The sequence below is a fragment of the Sorghum bicolor genome, chromosome 8 (genome assembly GCF_000003195.3).
Source record: "Sorghum bicolor cultivar BTx623 chromosome 8, Sorghum_bicolor_NCBIv3, whole genome shotgun sequence".
Taxonomy (NCBI): domain Eukaryota; kingdom Viridiplantae; phylum Streptophyta; class Magnoliopsida; order Poales; family Poaceae; genus Sorghum; species Sorghum bicolor.
Window position 1 is genome coordinate 62,561,693 of NC_012877.2, and position 20,712 is coordinate 62,582,404.

Sequence of the window (20,712 nt, forward strand, 5' to 3'; positions counted from 1 at the left end):
CATTGGGTTTCAGAGTATCATCAATCCTTCATTCTTTCTACGTATATATATACTGCACTGATGATTTGATTCCTGGGCGCTGGGGCTTTGCCTCCTGTATTGTTATGTGTTGACAAATCACGTGGCATGCTCTGTTTTGTTCTGTTATGTTGCCACACGACTCTGCTCGGCTACCATGTACTCCCTCTGCTCCGTCTAACACAAGCATTTCACGGACAGTCACCAATAATCAAGGCAACCGTCCCGCCGTTTCTACAGTGAGAATTAATGAATGACAAGTCCATTGTGGCATACCGATTTCTAAAGTTTGATTGAAATATATAGAGAAATATAAAGATTTATGAAATATATAATTAATAAATAATCTAATAGTACTTATTTGCTACCATAAATGTTTTTTTTGTGAGACCCACTTTGCTCACCTCTATAAACACACGCGCACACACACTACCTCTAAAGAACCAATGTCAAGCCTGGGACTTACCTAGGCGGGCAGGTTCTACCACAAGAAAACCAACCAACTGATCTTTAATTAGTTAGTTTTCTATCCATTTCAAATTATAAGACATTCTAAAAGTATTGGAAAGTCATATTTTAAGTTTAACTAAAATTATAGAAAAAAATTATAAAGATTTATAACATCGGGTATACTATAAAAACATAATTAATGAAGAATCTAATAATACTAAATTGATATTATAAATATTATTATCTTATCATACAAATTTGGCCAAACTTGGTATCTTTTAACTCTCTAAGATTCTTGGAATTTATCTTATAATTTAGGATAGAGGGAGTATTATATAAATTTGGTCCAATTTAAGATACTTTGACTCTTTAACAAAATTGAAACAACTTATAATTTGAAATAAAAGAGGTATTATCTACATCTACGAAAACGAAATTAAAGTCAATTTTAAGAAACAAATGGTGAAAACGGCTGCATCTTTGACTCTTCGTGCCATGTGGTGGGGGTTATAGGGAATTGAGAAGCTCAAAGCGAGATGAAAAAGGCAATGTCCAGACGAGAATAATGAATCGACGCTGCGTACAAGAAAACAAGTCCTTTAACCTAAATCTTTATCTATTCTATTAGAACATCTTCAACAGTTTTGTATTATATATATATATATATATATATATATATATATATAAGTGCTATTCTACACTCTAGGTGTAGAATACTATTCTACACCGAATTGTTATACTGAGGAAAATTCAGTATCGTTCAGTATTCATATTTCAGTATTGTTCAGTATTTTATGGTCCTGGGTATTGGACGGGATGATACTGAAGGTTCTCCAGTATTGCTCAGTATTTTTTCTACTCAGTTTTGACTTGCGGTGTAGAATAGCGTTGTCGTATATATATATATATATATATATATATACACGGCAAGTATTTCATGGGTATAGGAATAAGAAGACAATCAATCAATCATATAATGCATATGATTCTGGAGGTTTAGCTTGTTTGAGATCTAAGATGGTGTAAACCGTGATTTTGGTCTGTGGTCTTATCATTGTGGCTTTATTTATTATTATCATGTAAGACAGGTCAAATTATATGACTGCTCATATATTTACGACATGACGTTTTATTGTTTTTTAGAATATTATTTTTATAGATTCCGATCATTATTGATGTATTCTGTAATTGACTACTATCGTTTTCGAAATTACAATACCGGCATTGTATTTGTTTTTAACTTATCATATCGATTTTGTTTTTGAGCAAAAAAAATTATATAAAAATAAATGATTTAGCTTCTGGTTCATATCTTTTGAGTTGCATGCACTGATCGATCAGTTGAACCTAAAAGCTTAAGCTAATGCAGAGAGATGAGCAATTCACTTATATTCCAACACTTTTCGTCACGTGGAGGCTCCCTCAGGCCTCAAATGAGCAGTAATTATTTTTTTTTAATTGCGCTAACCAGAATTTAAACTCGAGACCTTTAACTTTGATTGAGTTACATGCACCAATCAATTTAACTCAAAAGCTTAAGCTAATAAAAAAAGATGAATAATTTACTTATATTCCAACGCTATCATTTTCATCCCAGCAAGCTAGACTTCTTTGTTCGGCGGAGGAAGTGGTATGTTGTAGCGGCTTCTGCTTGGCGGTCCGTCCGTCCTTCTCCTTCCAGACGCTACCCGTCCATACCGTACCGTACCATATATATATATAATATAAGAGCATGGCTGCCAAAATGAGCTTAAGCTTATCGCCTTAGGCCCTGTTTAGTTTCCCATCCAAAATTTTTTCATCCATCCCATCGAATCTTTGGACACATGCATGAAATATTAAATGTAGATAAAAAAATAAACTAATTACACAGTTTAGTTGAGAATCGCGAGACGAATCTTTTAAGCCTAGTTACTCCACGATTAGCCTTAAGTGCTACAGTAACCCACATATGCTAATGATAGATTAATTATGCTTAATAAATTTGTCTTGAAGTTTCCTGACGAGCTATATAATTTGTTTTTTTATTAGTTTCTTAAAAATCCTCTCGACATCCTTCCGACACATTCGATGTGACACCCAAAAAATTTTCATTGTCAATCTAAACAGGCCCTTATGGGGACGCAGGCTGATGGAGTGAGAACATGCAGTTGGGCTCCATGGGCATGCGCCACGCAGAGCCTGCCACGTCGGCGCTGACGGACACGTGCCGGCTCACTGCCTGCCGGCCGGCCGGCCGGAGTGTACTAGTTGCTTTTGCTTGTACGGAGTATTATATATATAGCACTCGATAGCCGCATATATACCGGGGCGGTCATCGTACGATCGAGACTAGATAGCTCAGCTCGTAGGAATATATCGATCGAAATTAACCTGTAGCTGTAGCAGCAGTAGTGTCGTCGTCGTCGATCGGACGGACGCCGATCATCAGCTAGCGTCGTCTAGCGATATATACATACATGGCGGCAACGGTTGCGCGGCAGCAGCCGGCGGGGATGATGATGGCGCGGGTGGACCGGCTGGACCTGCTGCTGGGCTACCTGGAGGAGAGAATGCACCGCAACGGCAACGCTAGTCCTCCTCCTAGTGCTACTACCACCGCATCCTCGCCGTCCACCCCTGCCGGCGTCGGTGGCCATCGCGGGCTCGTCAGCAGTGACGACGACGACTCTTCCGCCGCCAGCACGCCGCAGGGCAGCAAGACGTGGCGGCGCCCGCGGCCGGCCAAGGAGGTGCTGGAGGAGGCGCAGGCCAAGGGAAGCCTCATCGACCGCATAGCCTTCCTCGAACACCGTGTACTCAAGGTCTCTCTCTCTCTCTCTCTCTCTCTCTCTCTCTCTCTCTCTCTCTCTCTCTCTCTCTCTCTCTCTGTTTTCCATTCATCGCTCGTCTTCAATTCATCCATGCATTTTTTTTAAGGATTCAGCATGATCAACATATGCATGCATGTGCTTCTACCTTGAACGCGACGTCGTTCATTAATTAATTGCAGATGGAGGAGGACATGGTGATCACACCAGCAGCAGCAGACGAGGACGACAAGGCTAGCCACCAGCCGATCAGAGCGATGGTCGGCCACGAAGACGCCAGGACGAAGGAGAAGGTGCACGACGATGCAAGCAGCAGGAAGAAGAAGAAGAAGAAGGGGCTCAAGAGCTTGGTCAAGTCCTGCGTCAGAGGCAACCTCAAGACCAAGGACTGAGGGCGCTAATTTGCATTGGTGGGTTTGGCAGGCTGGGCGCATATATATATATATATATATATATATATATATATATATATACACGTGTATTGTGATTATATTTTTATATATGTGACCTACAGTACAGGGCCAACCAAGTTTTTGTACCGTCGTCTCTGTCTCTCTGATGGAACCCTTTTTACCCCACCACCACAAATTGCAAGGCGAAATTAATTAATTACCTGCTCAAGAGACCAGCCGGCCCGAACAACCCAGATATTTTCCTTAACATAATTAACTTTTAAGGGAAGAACGCTGGATATTCGGATATTCACATGAATGAATACAGAAATCTCCGCTGGATATTCACGGGAATGCGAGGACATTAACGGGAATGAGGATATTCAGTGTGAGAATATAGTGTTTTTAAAGTAGTAATAAAACACTACGTACGGGTTACTATAGGAGATATTTGGTACAAAAAGTTCATATTAAATTTTAAAATCTAAAATATTAGGAGAAGTTTATATCATGGGAGAAGACGATTCACGTTTCACACGTGAATGATACTGGAATTTTATTCACAGCTGGAATGATACAGAATTTTCTAGATATTCACAGGAACGAAAGAAATTTTATAGAATCAGTTCAAATGAGTACCATCAGGTAACCATGGTTTTGTGAAAAGATATAAACGTAAAGCTTACTAGCAAATAGCTACGTATAACAAGGAGAGAAAAAACTGTCAGACTAAAATATTGACGTGAATGGTGCATATGTATTATTTATGTTTTGTTATTTTCTATAGTTTATTTCAATAATTTATTTGTGGATGATCGTGGTGATATCTACAATATAAATTAATGTCGATAATAATATAATAATATTCTATTAAATCTGGATCAAATTAAAATATATTTTAATATACACATTATTATTCAACTTTTTATACTATCTATATGTTTCTTATGACTTTATGGATCTTTATAGGTTTTGACGCATTATATCACGCTTCGCAACTTTATTTTTCACACCGCAACCTCGTCATAAATTACATAAATATATTTTTCTTGAGACTTGATTAGACAATAATTTGTTGCCCTAGATCATAGTTCACAAAATAATTAGTTGGACCATTGATTAATTCATATTTTAATAAAAATAAATTTTGTTTCTAGTTGAAACTACATTAATTAGATGGTGTAAATTTTTGTTTTAGTTAATAGATTTAAAAGCCCATAATATTGTATCTATTATTAGTTCATCACGTTTATATATAATAAAAAAACCACCAGAGTAAGTAATAGCAGACGGAAAAAGGTAGATAAAAAATCAAGCGGAGCAACTAACGAGCCACAAAACCGAGTAGAAAAAAAAATCAAAAATACAAAAACGAGAATAATCCGAAACATATATAAAAAAATAAAAACCAAGCGCGACATAGCACGGCCCACCTTTAGTCTGAACCCACCCTGTAACACAAGCGCTAGCATCAGCCACTTACGACTTCACGAGCATTGGTCTGTCTCTCCCGGTCTAGAGAGAGAGAGAGAGAGAGAGTGAAAAAAAAAAGAGAGAGCGCACGGCGGAGACGGCTTTCTCTTCCAGTGGCGCGCGGTTGGCCGGAGATGACCGCGCGCGCGGCTAGTCAAGAGCCCGAGCTCCCAAGCGGCGGCTGGCGGCTGCAGCTGCCTGTGCCTCTCCTTCGCGCGCGGTTCCTGGGGATAAGCGGCGGCAGCATCCAGCTCGAGCGGTGGAGGTGGCCGGCCGGTGTGCAGTGTGAGAGGCAGCACACTGACGATCCGTCCGGACGGTAAGTGGCTTAGTGTACCACAAACATCGATCAGAGAGTTATTAGTCTCATCATGCGTCGTCCTGTACCATCCGTCCGGCGACGTAGTGTTGGTAGTCTTTGGCCTTCTTGTGGTCGGTGAGGCCCTGCCCCGGGCTCACCACGGCCAGCGCCGCGTGCGGCGTCCTGTTGCCGGCCACCGCCGCCAGCTCCCCGATGCGCTGCTTCGCCTGTTGCTTGTGATGATCGCAACAATCACCCAACAAGCGCGACAGGATGGACAGGGCTCCCAGGGCCAGCACGGCCGACGCGACGGCGCCCGTCGCCACCACCCAAGCCAGCGTCGCCGCGGGGACCAGCACGGGGCTCAGGAGCAGCAGCGGAGGCGCCGCCGCGGTCAGGCCCACCAGGGAACCAAACAGCGTCAGACCAGCCAGGAGGACGAGGAGGCCGGCGAGCGCCAGGAGCGCGGCAGCCACGGCGGCGGCGCGCCGCTGCTTGCCGTGGCCACGCTCCGCCATGGTTTCGATCATCGATCGGATGACAACTGAGAAGTGCCCCTAGCTAGCTAGCTAGCTAGCTAGCTAGTGTGAAATATATATCGGTGCTCGCTCGACACGTTATGGGTGGTGCTGCGGGTACGTGTCGGCAGACCATGGCGTGCGTTTCTCGGCGGCAGCTCTTGGCTGGCTGTGGATCGACCGAGTTATTTAAAAGCCAATAAGCAAACTCGATCATTGATTAATTAATTTCTCTTCATCGATAATTAACTAGTTCAATATGAAAGAATTGAAGCTAGCCTATGTTGTACTAATGAGCTAGTTGTGTGTATGGCAGCGCTATTCTACACCGCAAGCTAAAATTAAACAGAAAAAAGACCGAGCAGAACTAAATAGTGTTCAATATCTCATCCAGTATTATATTCAGGACCACGAAATACCGAACAATACTGAATCTTATTCAATATAATAGTATTCTACACCTAGAATATAGAATAACACTTATATATATATACTAGGTAAGTGCCCGTGCGTTGCACTAGAAATAATAAAATTGTTACGAGATAAGATGCACCATGATCTGTATAAAAATTTCATTGAACAATTGACAAGTCCTCGTGCGTTGCACGGTGGTAGATTGACCTCTTTGTGCTTGACTATTCTCCTTGGTTGGTATCCTGGAACTAAGCAGACATCATGAGCGACGAAGAGAAAAGAATTCGTCAGTTTGACTTCATTGAACAATTGGAGAGGATACTCACTAACGTTGGTAGCACGGAGGGATCCCTCGCACTCTTGTGGAACACCTGTAAACATATGCTTAAATGTGAGCACCTGCAACTGAAAAATATAAAGTGATACCTTACAATGTGAAGCGATGAGTGCCCTATATACCTTACAAAATGTGAAGCGATTAGATGCCCTATATATATATATTGTTGTTGTTGTTAATCAACTACTTAACATCACTGTTTGTCATGTTTCAAATACGAGGCACAAGACTCTTGAGGCCTTGTATTCAAACCTGGTTTGACCATCTAAAATGCTCATGAAGATCATTTGATTCTACTAATCTATTTCAGACATGAAAACATGAAATTACAGAACATTGAAACATGATGGTTTTCAAATGTTGTCCAAATTTAGATAGAGTGAGGATGGAATAAGCTAACAAGCATTCATATTGTGGAGCTAGCAGTCAATTCTTTTTTACTTGTAGAGAAGATTTCACTGGAGAAAATCAAAATTAGTCAACAGTAAGAATTGATGTCTAACTAATGTACAAATGTATTTGACATTTTCTTTCTGCTACTTTTGTACCAACATAAAGATTTTAGCTAAGGTCTGTACAAATTATTCTTCTAGCAAGGTAGAAGGAGCAAAGTAATGTTTTGAGTCCTAAAAGTATGCATACAATAAACAGTAAAACTATTGTTGCATTTCGGAGTGGAAGATTTACACACTCATAAGAGGAACTTTCAGTCTATGTGAAAACTAGATAGAGGATCTTTCATCCACCAGCGAAGCAATGCACCATAACAAGGTTGTGACAACAAATCGATAAAAAGAAGGTGCAATGGGCAAGAAAAAGAACAAGAGAATGCAAGACAACACTTGAAACATGCCACCCATCAGTTTGGCTGACAAATAAGCAGAGAGCAGTGATGCTAGTAAATCTGAACTATAACCTACCCATTGCTGCATCTGTCTAATGATAAGTCTCTGAATATTCTTTTGGCCTTACAATGTTTGTTGAACCGGCCTGCAGCATCAAGCACAAAAGGATACATACCGCATATGTTCAAATTGGACTATACATGGAGGCCTAAGCGCAAGCCAGAGATCGGATTTCCTGGAACTACACTTCCTGTAGTAGTCTTAAGTGCACACATATATTCCATTCCTGTCTTCCTAGCTAAATTGCTTTGGCTTCACAACTAATCAATGAAAGAGTGTGCAGTAAAACATAATAAAATGTTGCAGAAGAAAGGACCTTATACTTGAGCAGACATGCGGTGCTATTCACTCAATTAGACAAATGAACAAACCTGTAATCTAAATTCTAATTCAATAAGATCAAAGCACACATATTAGAATTCTAATATGTTTCTATAGAACAATGGTAATAGTATTATTAATGCATAATCGACCACATATGGGTTCAACTTTGTAGATGCAAAAGTGAAGGAAATAGTACCCTGTCGTCCAAGTGCAAAGGAAAGGGATTGCCATATTTTTTGACTAAAAATACGTTCTGAATGGACACCATGGCCGATTGAGAGGTCCTGCAGCCGAGATCGATGTGGCAATGCTGATAAACACCATGGCAAATTGACATCACAGACGCACCACCAGGGCCACCGTGCCATCTAGGATGCCATTGGAATAGCTCCTTGCCTCATAGATCCTCCACTCACAATATAGATCTGCCACCAGGGTGGCCATCTAGACATAGGCAGATGGCTGACGCTGCTTTTCCAAGAGAATAAACTCACGACACATCACTTACTGCCTCCTATCAGTGCAAAGAAGACAAGTCGCCGTCATTGCCAGTGATGGGTAGCTGCCACGAGAATTGTGGAAGCGATGCGTTGTCAGTATGTGGAGGTTGTTGGGAATATGCCCGAGAGGTAATCATAGAGATGATGATATTACGATTGTATCCATGACATATACTATGAGTTCGATGAATATCTATTATAGACAAACTTGTATTGATTGACAATTATGTGAATTGTTTGTGAAACTTTTTTACTTGTATGGTTATTCTAAAGTTGTCCCTGATCAGAGTTCATGTGAGGACACACATGAATTTAGATTAGCACATGTATTAGTTGATGACTATGTTTCACAAGTCATAGACATAGAGATGTCAAACTAATAATGTGGCCACATGTATGACATGGGGCTAGACTGACCCAACATGAGATGTTCTTATTATCTCTTTATACATCATGTACGTTATGTCCTTAGACCTGAGATTGTCGTATGTTCTCAAGATGTGAAACGACCTACTTAGGGACTATTAGACGCTACTCCATAACAAGGTAGTTATAAAGGTGGTCTTCGGGTTTGTCGGGAAACATGCTATGAGACAGATGATCAAGATGGAACTTGCCCCTCTCTATGTGATAGAGATATCACTGGATCACTCAAGTGATTGGATCAACAAATGTATGGTCGTGCTTGGGTTAAGTGTTAACCTACGAGTTGGACCAAATATCGTGTGGCAAGGGAATAACATATATGTGTATGTAGTGGTTCGTCAGATATGATCTTTGCGTACGTATAGGAGTTGTCACGCCTTGTTAGAGGCCGCTGTCAACTATTGAGCGAGTAGGAGTACTTGGCCCATGTCAATATGTACGTGAACCCATAGGGTCGCACGCTTAAGGGGCTAGAAGCCTAATTCAGGTTGGACCCGAATTAGACAAGGCTTAGGGTTTTCTAATTGGACCTCCAACTCGGGGCTGATTGGAGGACGCCTATATAAGAAAGGGAGGGGGCACGGCCAGGGTTATCTCACACCATTAGGCAGCAGTCCGGAGGCGCGACGCTTCTTCCCCGCACGTGTGGGATACCTTAGAGGTGCTGCATCTGGAGCACAAGGACGAACCACACGAGGAGTATTGACGTGGTGGACGACCACACAACTGCACGACACTGCTACTACGTGCACGACTACATTGAGTCGCTTCCGCTGCACCTACGTGTCTAGTGGTAATCCCGTGATCTATAATTGGTAGTTGATCCTATTTATGAGGTCAATTTTTTTTGTTTCTTAGCTAGCGTAGCGTCCTCATAATCCTTCAGAGGTGTCCATGCTACAGGCGAGGAAGACGACCGGAGCATCGTCACCATTCGAGGAAACGCACCAGCTGCGGCCTCCATGGGTTCGCCTTGGATGAGCTCTGCCAATATCCCGCCGACCACCTAATCTAAGATTCTCTTCCTCCCTAGCAGCAATGGATGGGATCGGATCCTCACCTACGGTCTGAGACGGCGTGGCCAGGTTGGGGATGGGCGACGACGGTGTAGAGGCGGAGGCAACAATTGTGGATAACCTTCCGTTCGGTGGTGGCGTGGCCCTGTTGCGGCGGCACGGTAGCCGATAGCATAGGGATGTTGCCCACGATGGTTTTGGGGACTTGCAAAGGCAGAGCGTCGCCAAAATCATCTCGCAGGGGAGAGACTCGCGCGAGACCGGGCCCACCACACACGAGAGGGAGCGAGGCAGCGTCGAGCAGGCCATCGAGTGGGCGAGCGAAGCATCGTGTGGACGATTGTTCTATGAATATTTTAGTTTTATATATATACCGAACTGTTATACTGAGCAGAATTTAGTATCATTCAGTATTCACATTTCATTATTGTTCAATATTTTGTTGTCCTAGGTGCAATACTAGATGATATTGAATACTGTTGAGTACGGCTCAGTATTTTTTCCGCTTAGTTTTGACTTGTAGTATAGAATATGATTCTACACACACGATATTCTATGGTGTATTTAGTAATATTAACTTAGTATATATGTGATATTCTATAGTCTGTTTTAGGATATTTGAAAAGTATCCATGTGATCATTATAGTTTCTATAAACATTAATTATGGTTTCTATAGACATTAATTATGATGTCATCTAAGCATTTTGTTGATGTGTAGTTATTGAAAAGAGAGAGCAAAAATCATACAAACTGGGTCTAAGTTAGAAATCATGTCTACACGAGATCCAAGATATTAAAATACATGATTAGTTAAAAATGAAAAGAGAATGAATGTGATTGGATAAAAAATTATTATATAAAAATTAATTATTAGAACTATAGCTTTTATATATAATGTCTATAGAAATTAATAAATATAAAAGTTACGAAATAATTATTTTTAGTTACTACAATCCTATCGTAAATATGAGGTTTTTTAAAGAAGGAAGTACTGTATAGTACTCCGATCCTCCTGAGATTAAATAATGTCTATAGTAAGGCCTTGTTCAGTTTGCAAAAATTTTTGGCTTGGTACTGTAGCACTTTCGTTTATTTGTGGCAAATATTGTCCAATCATAGACTAACTAGGGTCAAAAGATTCTTCTCGCGATTTACAGGTAAGTGTATAATTAGTTTTTATTTTTATCTATATTTAATACTTCATGCATGTGTTGTAAGATTCGATGTGACGGGGAATCTTGAAAATTTTTGGTAGTTTTTGGAAACTAAACAAGGCCTAAGTAGTACCCAATGCCATGCCATGTGCTACTTGATTAGGGAACGAATTACATAGTACGGGTACCACTAGTATTCGATGTGACGGAGAATCTTAAAAACTTTTTGGTTTTTAGAGTAAACTAAACAAGACCTAGTAAGAGTAAATAATTTAATTTAACACGAGCATAGCGGTGGAGACAGGTGGAGGTAGTGGGATATATGTCGCTGTCAGCTTGCTCCGATTACCATTACATCGGATGCTTTGATTGCGGTGGGTGGTGTGGAGTGGAGTGGATCAGAACCTGAATCCAAGCGCAGCAAGAAAGGATGGGATTGGGATGGCGGGTATGGAGGAGCTGCTGACGCTGCTGTTCAACGCGCTGCTGCTGGTGTTCGTGGTGAAGCTCTTGCTGGCCTTGTTCAACACCAAGATCATCGTCATCCTCCTCTACATCCTCGTCCTCCTCTTCGCCATGCTCCTCTCCGGCAGATTTCCCGGTTGATATTCCATATCCAGGTATCCACGCCAACATCTTTCTCCTCTTTTTTCAGTTGTTCTTGTTTGTATATTTGGCATAGAATGAATGAGTGGAGTGGAGCCACCACTTGATATAGGAGTACTCCTATTGATTGATTTATGGGTTGGATTGGATATAAAGGGTGTTAGTATTGATTTATCTATGGGTTGAGTTGGATTGGATTGGATTGGATTAAAAAAAGAGAGAGAGGTGGACGAGGAGGAGGAAGAAGAGAAAAGGAACGCCGCCGCCGATGGAATGGGATTGGGAACCCCTCCCAGTCCCATAAGGGAGGCGGAGACCTTTGTTCCCCTGTGCCTGCCTGTCTCTGTGCCCGCCTCTACTGCCCTTCCGTTGCACAGCACAGGCACAGCCACCGTGTGTGTGTGCGTGTGCGTGTGGTGGCGCCGGCGGCCGGCCTCACTGCCGGAACTCGGAAGGGGAGGGGATCCGCGGCTGCATCTATCTCCCCGACGATCTCCATCCGTCCACCCTCCACACCGGCGCCGGCCGTTGCCATTGCGAGCGTTTCTGAGGATGGCCTCTTCCTGCTTCCCCTTTGCTGCCCAACGCAGAAATCCGCCCAATGTGTATGATTCCTTCCTTCCTTCCTTCCATCGCTATGTATATTGCTCCAATATAAATCTAGCCAGTTCTTTATTCTCCTCCTCCTCCTCCTACTGGTACCTATCTATCCCAAGGAAAGGAAGACGGAATCACGGAATTCCTTTATTTTTCCTTTCCCTCCCAGAAAAACAAGCAAGCTCTTGTCTTGTCTTGTGTAGATGATGATCTAATCTGACTTCAGTTATATTATACATTAATTATATACTGTGTTTATTCTGAATTGAATTTTCATTTCTGCAGGTTGAGTAGGGAACCCAAGCTTCGTCCCAACATACGGAAACTCTCCATTTTTCTGTGGACTCTAGTCTAACTGTTGCGCCATTGATTCAGGTTAGTAACGTGTTTTTGGGTCAAACTGTCTATGAGTACCAATTTATATTACATTACTAGTCCATGTATGCCCGTGTGATATGTAGCCCTCACGCACACAGTTTCACTGATTCTTTGGTAAAAGTTTTCTTTTTAACTGAATGTTTACGTAAATGTAGGCATAGCATAAACAAGAGAAAATAAGGTCCCCAAGCACAAACATTGACCATGCGGTTGGTTCTTCCCACCCCCCACTAGCGTAAATGCTATTAGTTAAACTATTCAAGCGCGCACTAATCTTCCAACCACCAAACCAGGTATAACCAGCAGACTGTAAACTGCTTATGACACTTGGAGCAGTCCTGGAATAAAGCCACCAACCACTTTGGCAGCAACAGCTTACGAATATGTTTGATTAGTTAATTTGTTCGTAGGCACTTGGTCTATAAAAATAAAAGGGCAGCCTAAAAAATGAGTCCTAGATTAGGAAAGTAAGGGAGAAACAAAATATAATCCACTTAATTAGGTTACTCAGAGCCTCCTCCTTGACCAGGTTTACTGTCAAACATACCAATATGGCAGAGTCGCAAAGCCAGCTGTTTTATGCAAACCTGAAGATTATGCTTACCCTAGCCAATCGATCTACCACATCATCACTCTTGTCAACAGCACTAACAAATAGGGGCAGAGTCACAAAGCCAGCTGTTTTAGGCTCCTATGCCCATGCAGAATCATTGCTAGGTAGGGAAATGTATAACTAAACCACAGAATTCTGTATTCTTTCTGAATGTTTTATATCATTTCTCATGCTTGATACAATTCTGTTAGTTTGATTTTTTTTTCCTGCGGTAGAGGACCTGATTTATTGTCTACTGAGTTCTCTGTTGCACTCGAAATATGCTTACTGGATGGTAGAAAAGGAGCAACTGACGTGTGGAGCATGTTGATTGTACTTGCGAGCTAAGAAGAGTTGTTTTTTATCTAAAAAAAAGAAACAGTTGTTTAGCTGTTCGCTTGTGCTTATTTGCCGAATCTGTCAGCCATTCAGTAATGTTTTTCTCTCACAACAAATCAGCGAACAGTACTTTCAGCCATGGCTTATCAGCCAAGCGAACTTGAGTGCCGGCATGGTTTGAGACTCGGTGGGAAACAACTCCTTACTAGTTTATGCTGGATTGCCTACCTGCCAGCAGCTGTTTGACCGTTCTTAAATTCCCTGGTTTAAGCAAAGATCCCACTTAGAGAAGCAAAGGTGATTTAAGCTAAAAACTATGCTGGTGACCTGACCAATTGCAGATCTTTTTCTTGAGGTCGTCTTCTTGTTTTTATTCCAGAATTCTTTACTAAGCCAAGGATATGGACTCTCATTGTGTCATTTGTTGACTTGTTTTTTTTTCTTTTTCTAGACAATTTAGAATTAATGGTAGTTCTTTCCAGTAACACTGTTAACATTGCATTGACATGTTTATGGCTTTATCCAATCCAATGAATCAGATTCAGGGGCTCCAATTGATTTATCGTGTCTAGTTGTCATTGAATGAAGGAAATCAAAACTTTTGCCGACTCTAGATGATCTATAGGAACCCTGCTATTAGTTATACACTCCAGTTGTTATGCTTGGTGATTTTAGACTATTATTTTTTTTTAAAAAAAAACTAGGACTAGATGACTTGTACAGATGTAGTACATTCTAACGATCCAATTGCGGATTTAGAACTGCTGAAGCGTTGAACCTGAATTAAAATAAACATTCCCTTGTTCCGTGAAGCTTCGTATACATTGCTTTTGTTTCTGATGAGCTGCACTATTTGTTTATTGTGTTGTACTAGGTTGGCGAAGGGGAGGAGTAGCTTGTAGATGCAACCTCGGAGGAAGTATGGGAATCAATCTGAGGTGAGCGTGGCTGCAATGCCGCTTGGCTGTCAGTTAACAAGCATATGGTCAGCAGGTAGGAGTATATACTACATGGGTTAACCAAAAACAAATCAGCCGAATCTGCCAGTCATTCTTCAGCAGTGTTTTTCTCCATGGCTTATCAGCCAAAAGAACAAGAGGGTTTGATCACTTTGGCAGTGACTGTCGCCAAGCATTTCAGTTCTTTTCAGTCAGCGCTGCATGCAATTCCAGTTCATCTGCTATCTCCCAGATGGCTGGATTGAGAGACGGACGGCCCCCTTCTTGGATTTTTTTTTTTGGGGGGTTTGTTGGTGGAAAGAGCATTGGACTGGTGGCGAAATCAGGATCGGGATAGCTACTGTACGTATTAAACTGCTGATCACTTCGGTAGTGCTGATCACTTCTAGAATGTTGATTTGTTTTCATAAATGTTTGGCTGCACAAGTGTATGTCGTGGCAAACTCAATTTAATCGCAATAGATTTTTGAAAATAAGTTAGAGATTCCCAACGGAGGGAATGGAAGGAAGAGCAAGAGCTGCTCAAGTCGTCATCTTGGCTCCCCCAAAAAGAAAAAAAAAAAAGCTACGCCACTGATCGACGATTTGATTTGTTGGTATGGGACAGACCGTGACAGTCCCGTCATCTGGGGCCCGAGAGCTGCTGCGCCGACACGCACGACGGCGGCGACCAGCTGCTGCTGACGCGGCCGCCGGCGTCGTTGGGCTTCCCTTGGTCCATCCACCCGGCCGCGGCGGGCCGTAGGTCCACCAGCCCGCGGCCGTACACCCTGAGGTAGCGGAGGAGCTCCGGCCGGGGCTCGCCAGGCTCCATGCTGCCGTCGAGCATGGCGGACACCACCGTCATGCTGGGCCGCAGCGCCGCGTCCTCGTGGAGGCAGCAGAGCGCCACCCGGACCACACGCTCCACCTGCGCCACGTCCGCGCGCCCCTCCAGCGTCGGGTCCACCAGATCGTCGTACCGCCCCTGCTCGTGCAGCTCCAGCGCCAGCGCCGGGAAGTAGCCGCCGCCGCCGCTGGTGTCGTCCCGGTCCGACGACGACGACGCGCTGGACCCGTGATGCTCCTCCTCCCCCTGCTTCTTGGAGTTCTTCCTCCCGCGCACGATCTCCAGCAGCACCATGCCGAAGCTGTACACGTCGGCCTTGTCGGTGATGGGCGCGTTCATGAGCCACTCCGGCGCCAGGTACCCGCGCGTGCCGCGCATCGTCGTGAACAGCCCCGACTGCTCCGGGCTCATCAGCTTCGCCAGCCCAAAGTCGGCGATCTTCACGCCGCCGTGGTCGTCCAGGAGGATGTTCTCCGGCTTCACGTCGCAGTGCAGGATCTTGCGATCGCACCCGGCGTGGAGGTACGCCAGCCCGCGCGCCGCGCCCACGCACACGCGCAGCCGGGCCGCCCACTCCAACAGCTCCACCGTGCCGGCGCCGGCGCCGGTGCGGAAGAGGGTCTTGTCCAGGGAGCCCCGGTTCATGTACTCGTACACCAGCAGCTGCCGCCCCGCGCCCTCGGCGCAGAACCCGCGGAGCTTCACCAGGTTCACGTGGTGGACGTTGCCGATCACGGCGATCTCCGTCAGGAACTCGCGCCGGCCCTGCGTGCTCAGCCCGTTCATCCGCTTCACAGCCACGGTGCTCCGGTCGGGGAGCTCGCCACGGAACACGGATCCGAACCCGCCGGAGCCGATCTGCCACCTGAAGCCGTCCGTCGCGGCGTCCAGGTCGGCGTACGTGAACCGGGTCGGCAGGCCGGGGATGAGCACGTCCTCGTCCAGGCCCTCGCTGTCGGAAGGGGCGGAGGACGCCGCTCGCGACGACGAGAGGATCGCCGGCAGCTTGAACCAGCTGCTGCTGCTCTTCTTCTTGACTTGCTGCGGCCGGCGCCTCCTGAGCATGGCGTAGAGCAGCAAGGAGATGAGCACGACCACCACGGTGGGGAACACGATGCCGAACACGATGGTTATCATGCTCAAGGACGACGAGGAGCCTTTATTGCCGCGCTGCTGCTGCTGTGACGGGAGCGTCTTGATAAAGCCGACGGCGACGTCGGCGCCGGCGCGGAAGACGGAGCCGATCTGGTTGCGCAGGAGGAAGCAGGACCTGGAGGTGTTCTTGTAGAAGAAGCCGAGGCAGGAGCAGTTGGCGGAGCAGAGGTCGCGGCACGCCGGGAGCTCGTCTCCGGAGGTATCGGCTACCGCGAACTTGGTGGGCAGGTAGCCGATCCCGGCGCCGAGGCTGACGTAGCTGTAGCGCGTCGTCGTTGCCTCTTGTTTGGCGCAGGTGTCGGCGATGGCTGGCAGCGCGGAGCCGTCGGCCGGCTCGCAGCCGCCGTTGGAGTAGGTGCTGAAGGCGTCCGGGCAGGTGCAGGTGGACCCGTTGGCGTCCGGTGTGCAGAGGCTGAGGGACGGGCACGGCAGCGGAAGGTCGCAGTCGTTGGCCGGCGCGGCCCAGACGGTGGGGACGGTGGCGGCGGCAGTGAGGGCGACCGCGCGCAGGCGGCCGGAAGGATAGAGCTTGAGGATGCGCGACTCGGACTTTGACGCCGGCGGCGAAGGGAAGAGGAGCCTGTAGACGGTGTCCCTGCCGTTGGCGGCGAAGAGGTAGAGGCCGGAGGAGTTGACGGCCATGGAAGCGACGGCTTGGTTGGAGTCTTGCAAGGCGGCGGGGTCGGAGGACATGGACCAGTAGGTGAGGAAGGCGGCGGCGGAGGAGGAGGCGTTGGTGGCCCACTGGAGGAGCGCGTCGTTGGATGTGAGGACAAGGCGGTAGGCGCCGGGGGAGAGGTCGCGGTCGGACGCGGAGGACGTGAGCGGGCTCCCGCTCCCGAGGAGGAGCGGCTGTCCCGGCAGCAGCGTGTCGGTGGGGCGGTCGAAGGCGGACCAGAGCGTGGTGTTTCGGCTGTCGATGAGCGCGAGCTCCCCGGTGTCGAGGAGGCGCAGCGCGGCGACGGGTTCGCGGAGGCGCGGCGTGGACCAGACCGGGTCGTCGGGCTTGGCGGCGGAGGGGTCGTAGAGAGCGATCCCGGTAGGAGCGAGGGAGAGGACGATGGAGTTGAACATGGTTGACCCGGTGGTGGTGGCGGTCCAGACGGGCGTCCGTGAGGCGGTGTGCAGGACGGAGAAGAAGAAGCGGGACTGGGAGTCGTCGGAGGACGACAGGCCACCTCCGGCGCCGGCGGCGTTGTAGATGGCGGCGGAGAAGTTGGCGCTTGGGGAGTGCAGGAAGACGCCGTTAGTGTCGATGGAGTGGATGTAGGTGAGGTTGAAGGTCGGGTAGAGGTACTCGACGGGCACGGAGCGGGCATCGGCGGCGGCGATGGCCGCCGACAGCGAGACCGAGAGGAGGAGGATCAGACGGGAGAGGCGGCGCCATGGACATGGGAGGGGCGCGCGTTTGCGCATGGGACCGGAGTCCGGAGGCGATGGATGGAGCTGCTGCCTGAAAAACTGGAAGCTTTCTTGGCTGCTGGCCCCTGGCCGGGGTGGTTGCTGCGGTTGACGATGGGGAGGAAGGCGATGAGCGGAAGGAAAGGGAAAGCTGGCGCGAGCGGGCGGAGAGCGTTGACTTTGCTGGCCTGCCTCCCTATCCTGCCTCAGCAAGGGGGTTTTTTTCTGAGTGGCCACATTTATTGATTCTATAGTCAACTCCAAAGTCCAGACTGCGAACAAGGGGCTGTTTAGTTTCCAAAAATCTTACAATTTTTTTAAATTTTTTTGTCCCATTAAATATAAATATAAATAACTAATTATATAGTTTATCTGTAATTGAGCTTAATTAGTTCACAATTAGATAATAATTATCAAATACAAACAAAGTATTATGATAGTCATTTTATAAAGTTTTCTACAACTAAAAGGGCCCAAGAGAGGTCCTATTCTACCACACTACTTAAATCATATTTTTTAGCGAATAAACAATATTTTATTTTATAGTATTTTAGCATAAGCATCAGCTAAATTTTAGTGAAACAAACAGGAGCATTTTTATCCCTCTAACAATTATAACTGAATCTAGTTTTTTTCATTATACTACTACTCCCTCTATCCCTAAAATAATGTGCCGTTTGACTTCCTTTGCTTTCTAAAAACATATTTTGACCTAATTTCTCTTATATAATTTATAAGAATAAAAGTTTGATCATTAGAATAGTTGTTTCATTTTTGCATGCAGCATTTTTGCACTGGGTTTCATCCTTGAACTATTAAAATAGTTGTTTCATTTCACAAACTTTTTCTTTTGGACTTAGGTCCTGTTTAGTTCCCATCCAAAAACTTTTTTATCCATCTTATCGAATCTTTGGACACATGTACGGAACATTAAATGTAGATAACAAAACTAAATACATAGTTTTGTTGTAAATTATGAGATGAATCTTTTAAACCTAGATGTGTTGGAAGGATGTCGGGAGAGATTTTTGATACTAATAGGAAAAACAAATTACATAGAAACTACGGAATGAATTTATTAAGCCTAATTAATCCGTTATTAGCACATGTAATTATGGTTAATCATTGACTAATTGGGCTTAAATGATTCATCTTGTGATTTACAACTAAATTGTACAATTAGTTTTTTCACTATATTTAATGCTCTATGTACGCTGTTCAAAGATTCAATGACATAGGTGAAATGTTTTTTAGGTGGGGACCTAAACATGGCCTTAGATAGGACATGTTTTGCTTATGCCAATGTTGTGGGGTTCTAGGTCTCGCTGCACTGCAAGCTCAGCGAACAAAACAAGTCCACGTTGCCCTTTGAGCAAACCAAGTACGCGGCCGGAAGCAAATAGAGCTAGACATTAGCTGTTGTCTTTATCAAAGTAGTTGTCTCGGTTCTTAAAGAAAATATCAAATTTAAGATGTTTTAACTCTTAAAAAAGTTAAAATAGTTAAAATGACTTATAATTTAGAACAATAAAAGTATTAGTAGTCTATTTTTATAGTGCATCTATATTTAATAATATTAAATTAGAAGCAACACATGGTACCCGTCTCCCCCTCTCACCTATTAGGACCTGTTTGACATAGTTCACCGTACCTTCATGAGCTATTGTGAGATTTTTTTTTACTAAATATTTTTTTCAAAATAGTTTCATAGGTAAAGATATTTTTCTTCTTCTCTCACAAAGATATGAGTTGGGACGAAGCTGAATAAAATAGTTTATCCTAGCTCCCTCCCCTATTTCTTTCATCCATACATGAAACTGTTTTACCAAATAACTTTTTTTTAAAAAAAAACTCAGGTTTACCTAGAAAGTTGCTTACAAAGTTATTTTCTAAAAAAAACTTTACCAATAAAGCTAAATTGTGCCAAACAAGACCTTAGTTTGTCTCACTCCCATGTCTCAAGATGGCAACCGGTACCAGAAATCCGAGTACCCGACGGGTTTTACCCGATAAAAAGGTGAGTATAGGATGAATTTTTTACCTGTGAGTACGTTATTGGATAAAATCTTATACCCATCGGGTATGGTGGGTACAGATGTGGGTATATATTACCCATACTGCCTAGCCGCGGGTAAAAATATCCATCAAAATAACTAGCCACACTTATCATTTTAGCCTATATAGCCCATGAATTTAGTCTAAATCCAACTAAGCTCTCCTAGTATATATGTGAATTTGATGTTATTATATGAATATTAGTTTGTAACTTGTGTGTGTGTGTGTGTGTGAATGTCTGATATTTTAGCTTAGAATGATTTATTTTTGTATGTGAATGTCTAATATTTATATATAATTCTCGAGCATACTATTGGATGTGAATTACCCGTCAGGTAGAAGTTACTCACAGATGCGGGTATGGAAGCATTTTCCTACCCGCGTGTGAATACGGGTAACCGAACAGATAAAATTTAGACTTCACAGATACGGATACGAGTGACCAATTTAGACTTCACGGATACGGATACGAGCAGTGTGAGTATTTGGAGGCCCGGGTGAAACAAAAATCGGAGGCCCTTTATACATACATGTAGATCTTATTTAGTTCACCCAAAAACTATTTTTTTTTAAGATTTCCCATCACATCGAATCTTACGGCACATGCATAAAGCACTAAATATAGTCAAAATCAAAACTAATTATACGTTTGCCTATAAATTGCAAGATGAATTTTTTGAGCCTAGTTAGTCCATGCTTGGACAATAATTGCCAAATAAAAACGAAAGTGTTTCAGTACCTAAAACCAAAAATTTTTGAAAC

At 44.4% G+C, this 20,712-nt stretch overlaps 3 protein-coding genes across 3 annotated transcripts; 1 reads left to right on the top strand and 2 right to left on the bottom strand.

Moving 5' to 3' along the window:
- On the top strand, nt 2,786-3,706 carry LOC8072885. Its single transcript, XM_002442582.2, has 2 exons — nt 2,786-3,272; nt 3,461-3,706. The coding sequence occupies exons 1-2, from the start codon at nt 2,928-2,930 to the stop codon at nt 3,668-3,670; spliced, it is 555 nt and encodes a 184-aa protein (XP_002442627.2). The 5' UTR covers nt 2,786-2,927; the 3' UTR covers nt 3,671-3,706.
- On the bottom strand, nt 5,143-5,996 carry LOC8072886 (oleosin 5). Its single transcript, XM_002443626.2, has one exon. It carries the CDS (start codon nt 5,972-5,974, stop codon nt 5,513-5,515), a length of 462 nt encoding a protein of 153 aa, XP_002443671.2. The 5' UTR covers nt 5,975-5,996; the 3' UTR covers nt 5,143-5,512.
- Nucleotides 14,759-20,553, bottom strand: LOC8065265 (G-type lectin S-receptor-like serine/threonine-protein kinase At5g35370). The gene has a single exon (XM_002443627.2). It carries the CDS (start codon nt 17,908-17,910, stop codon nt 15,133-15,135), a length of 2,778 nt encoding a protein of 925 aa, XP_002443672.1. The 5' UTR covers nt 17,911-20,553; the 3' UTR covers nt 14,759-15,132.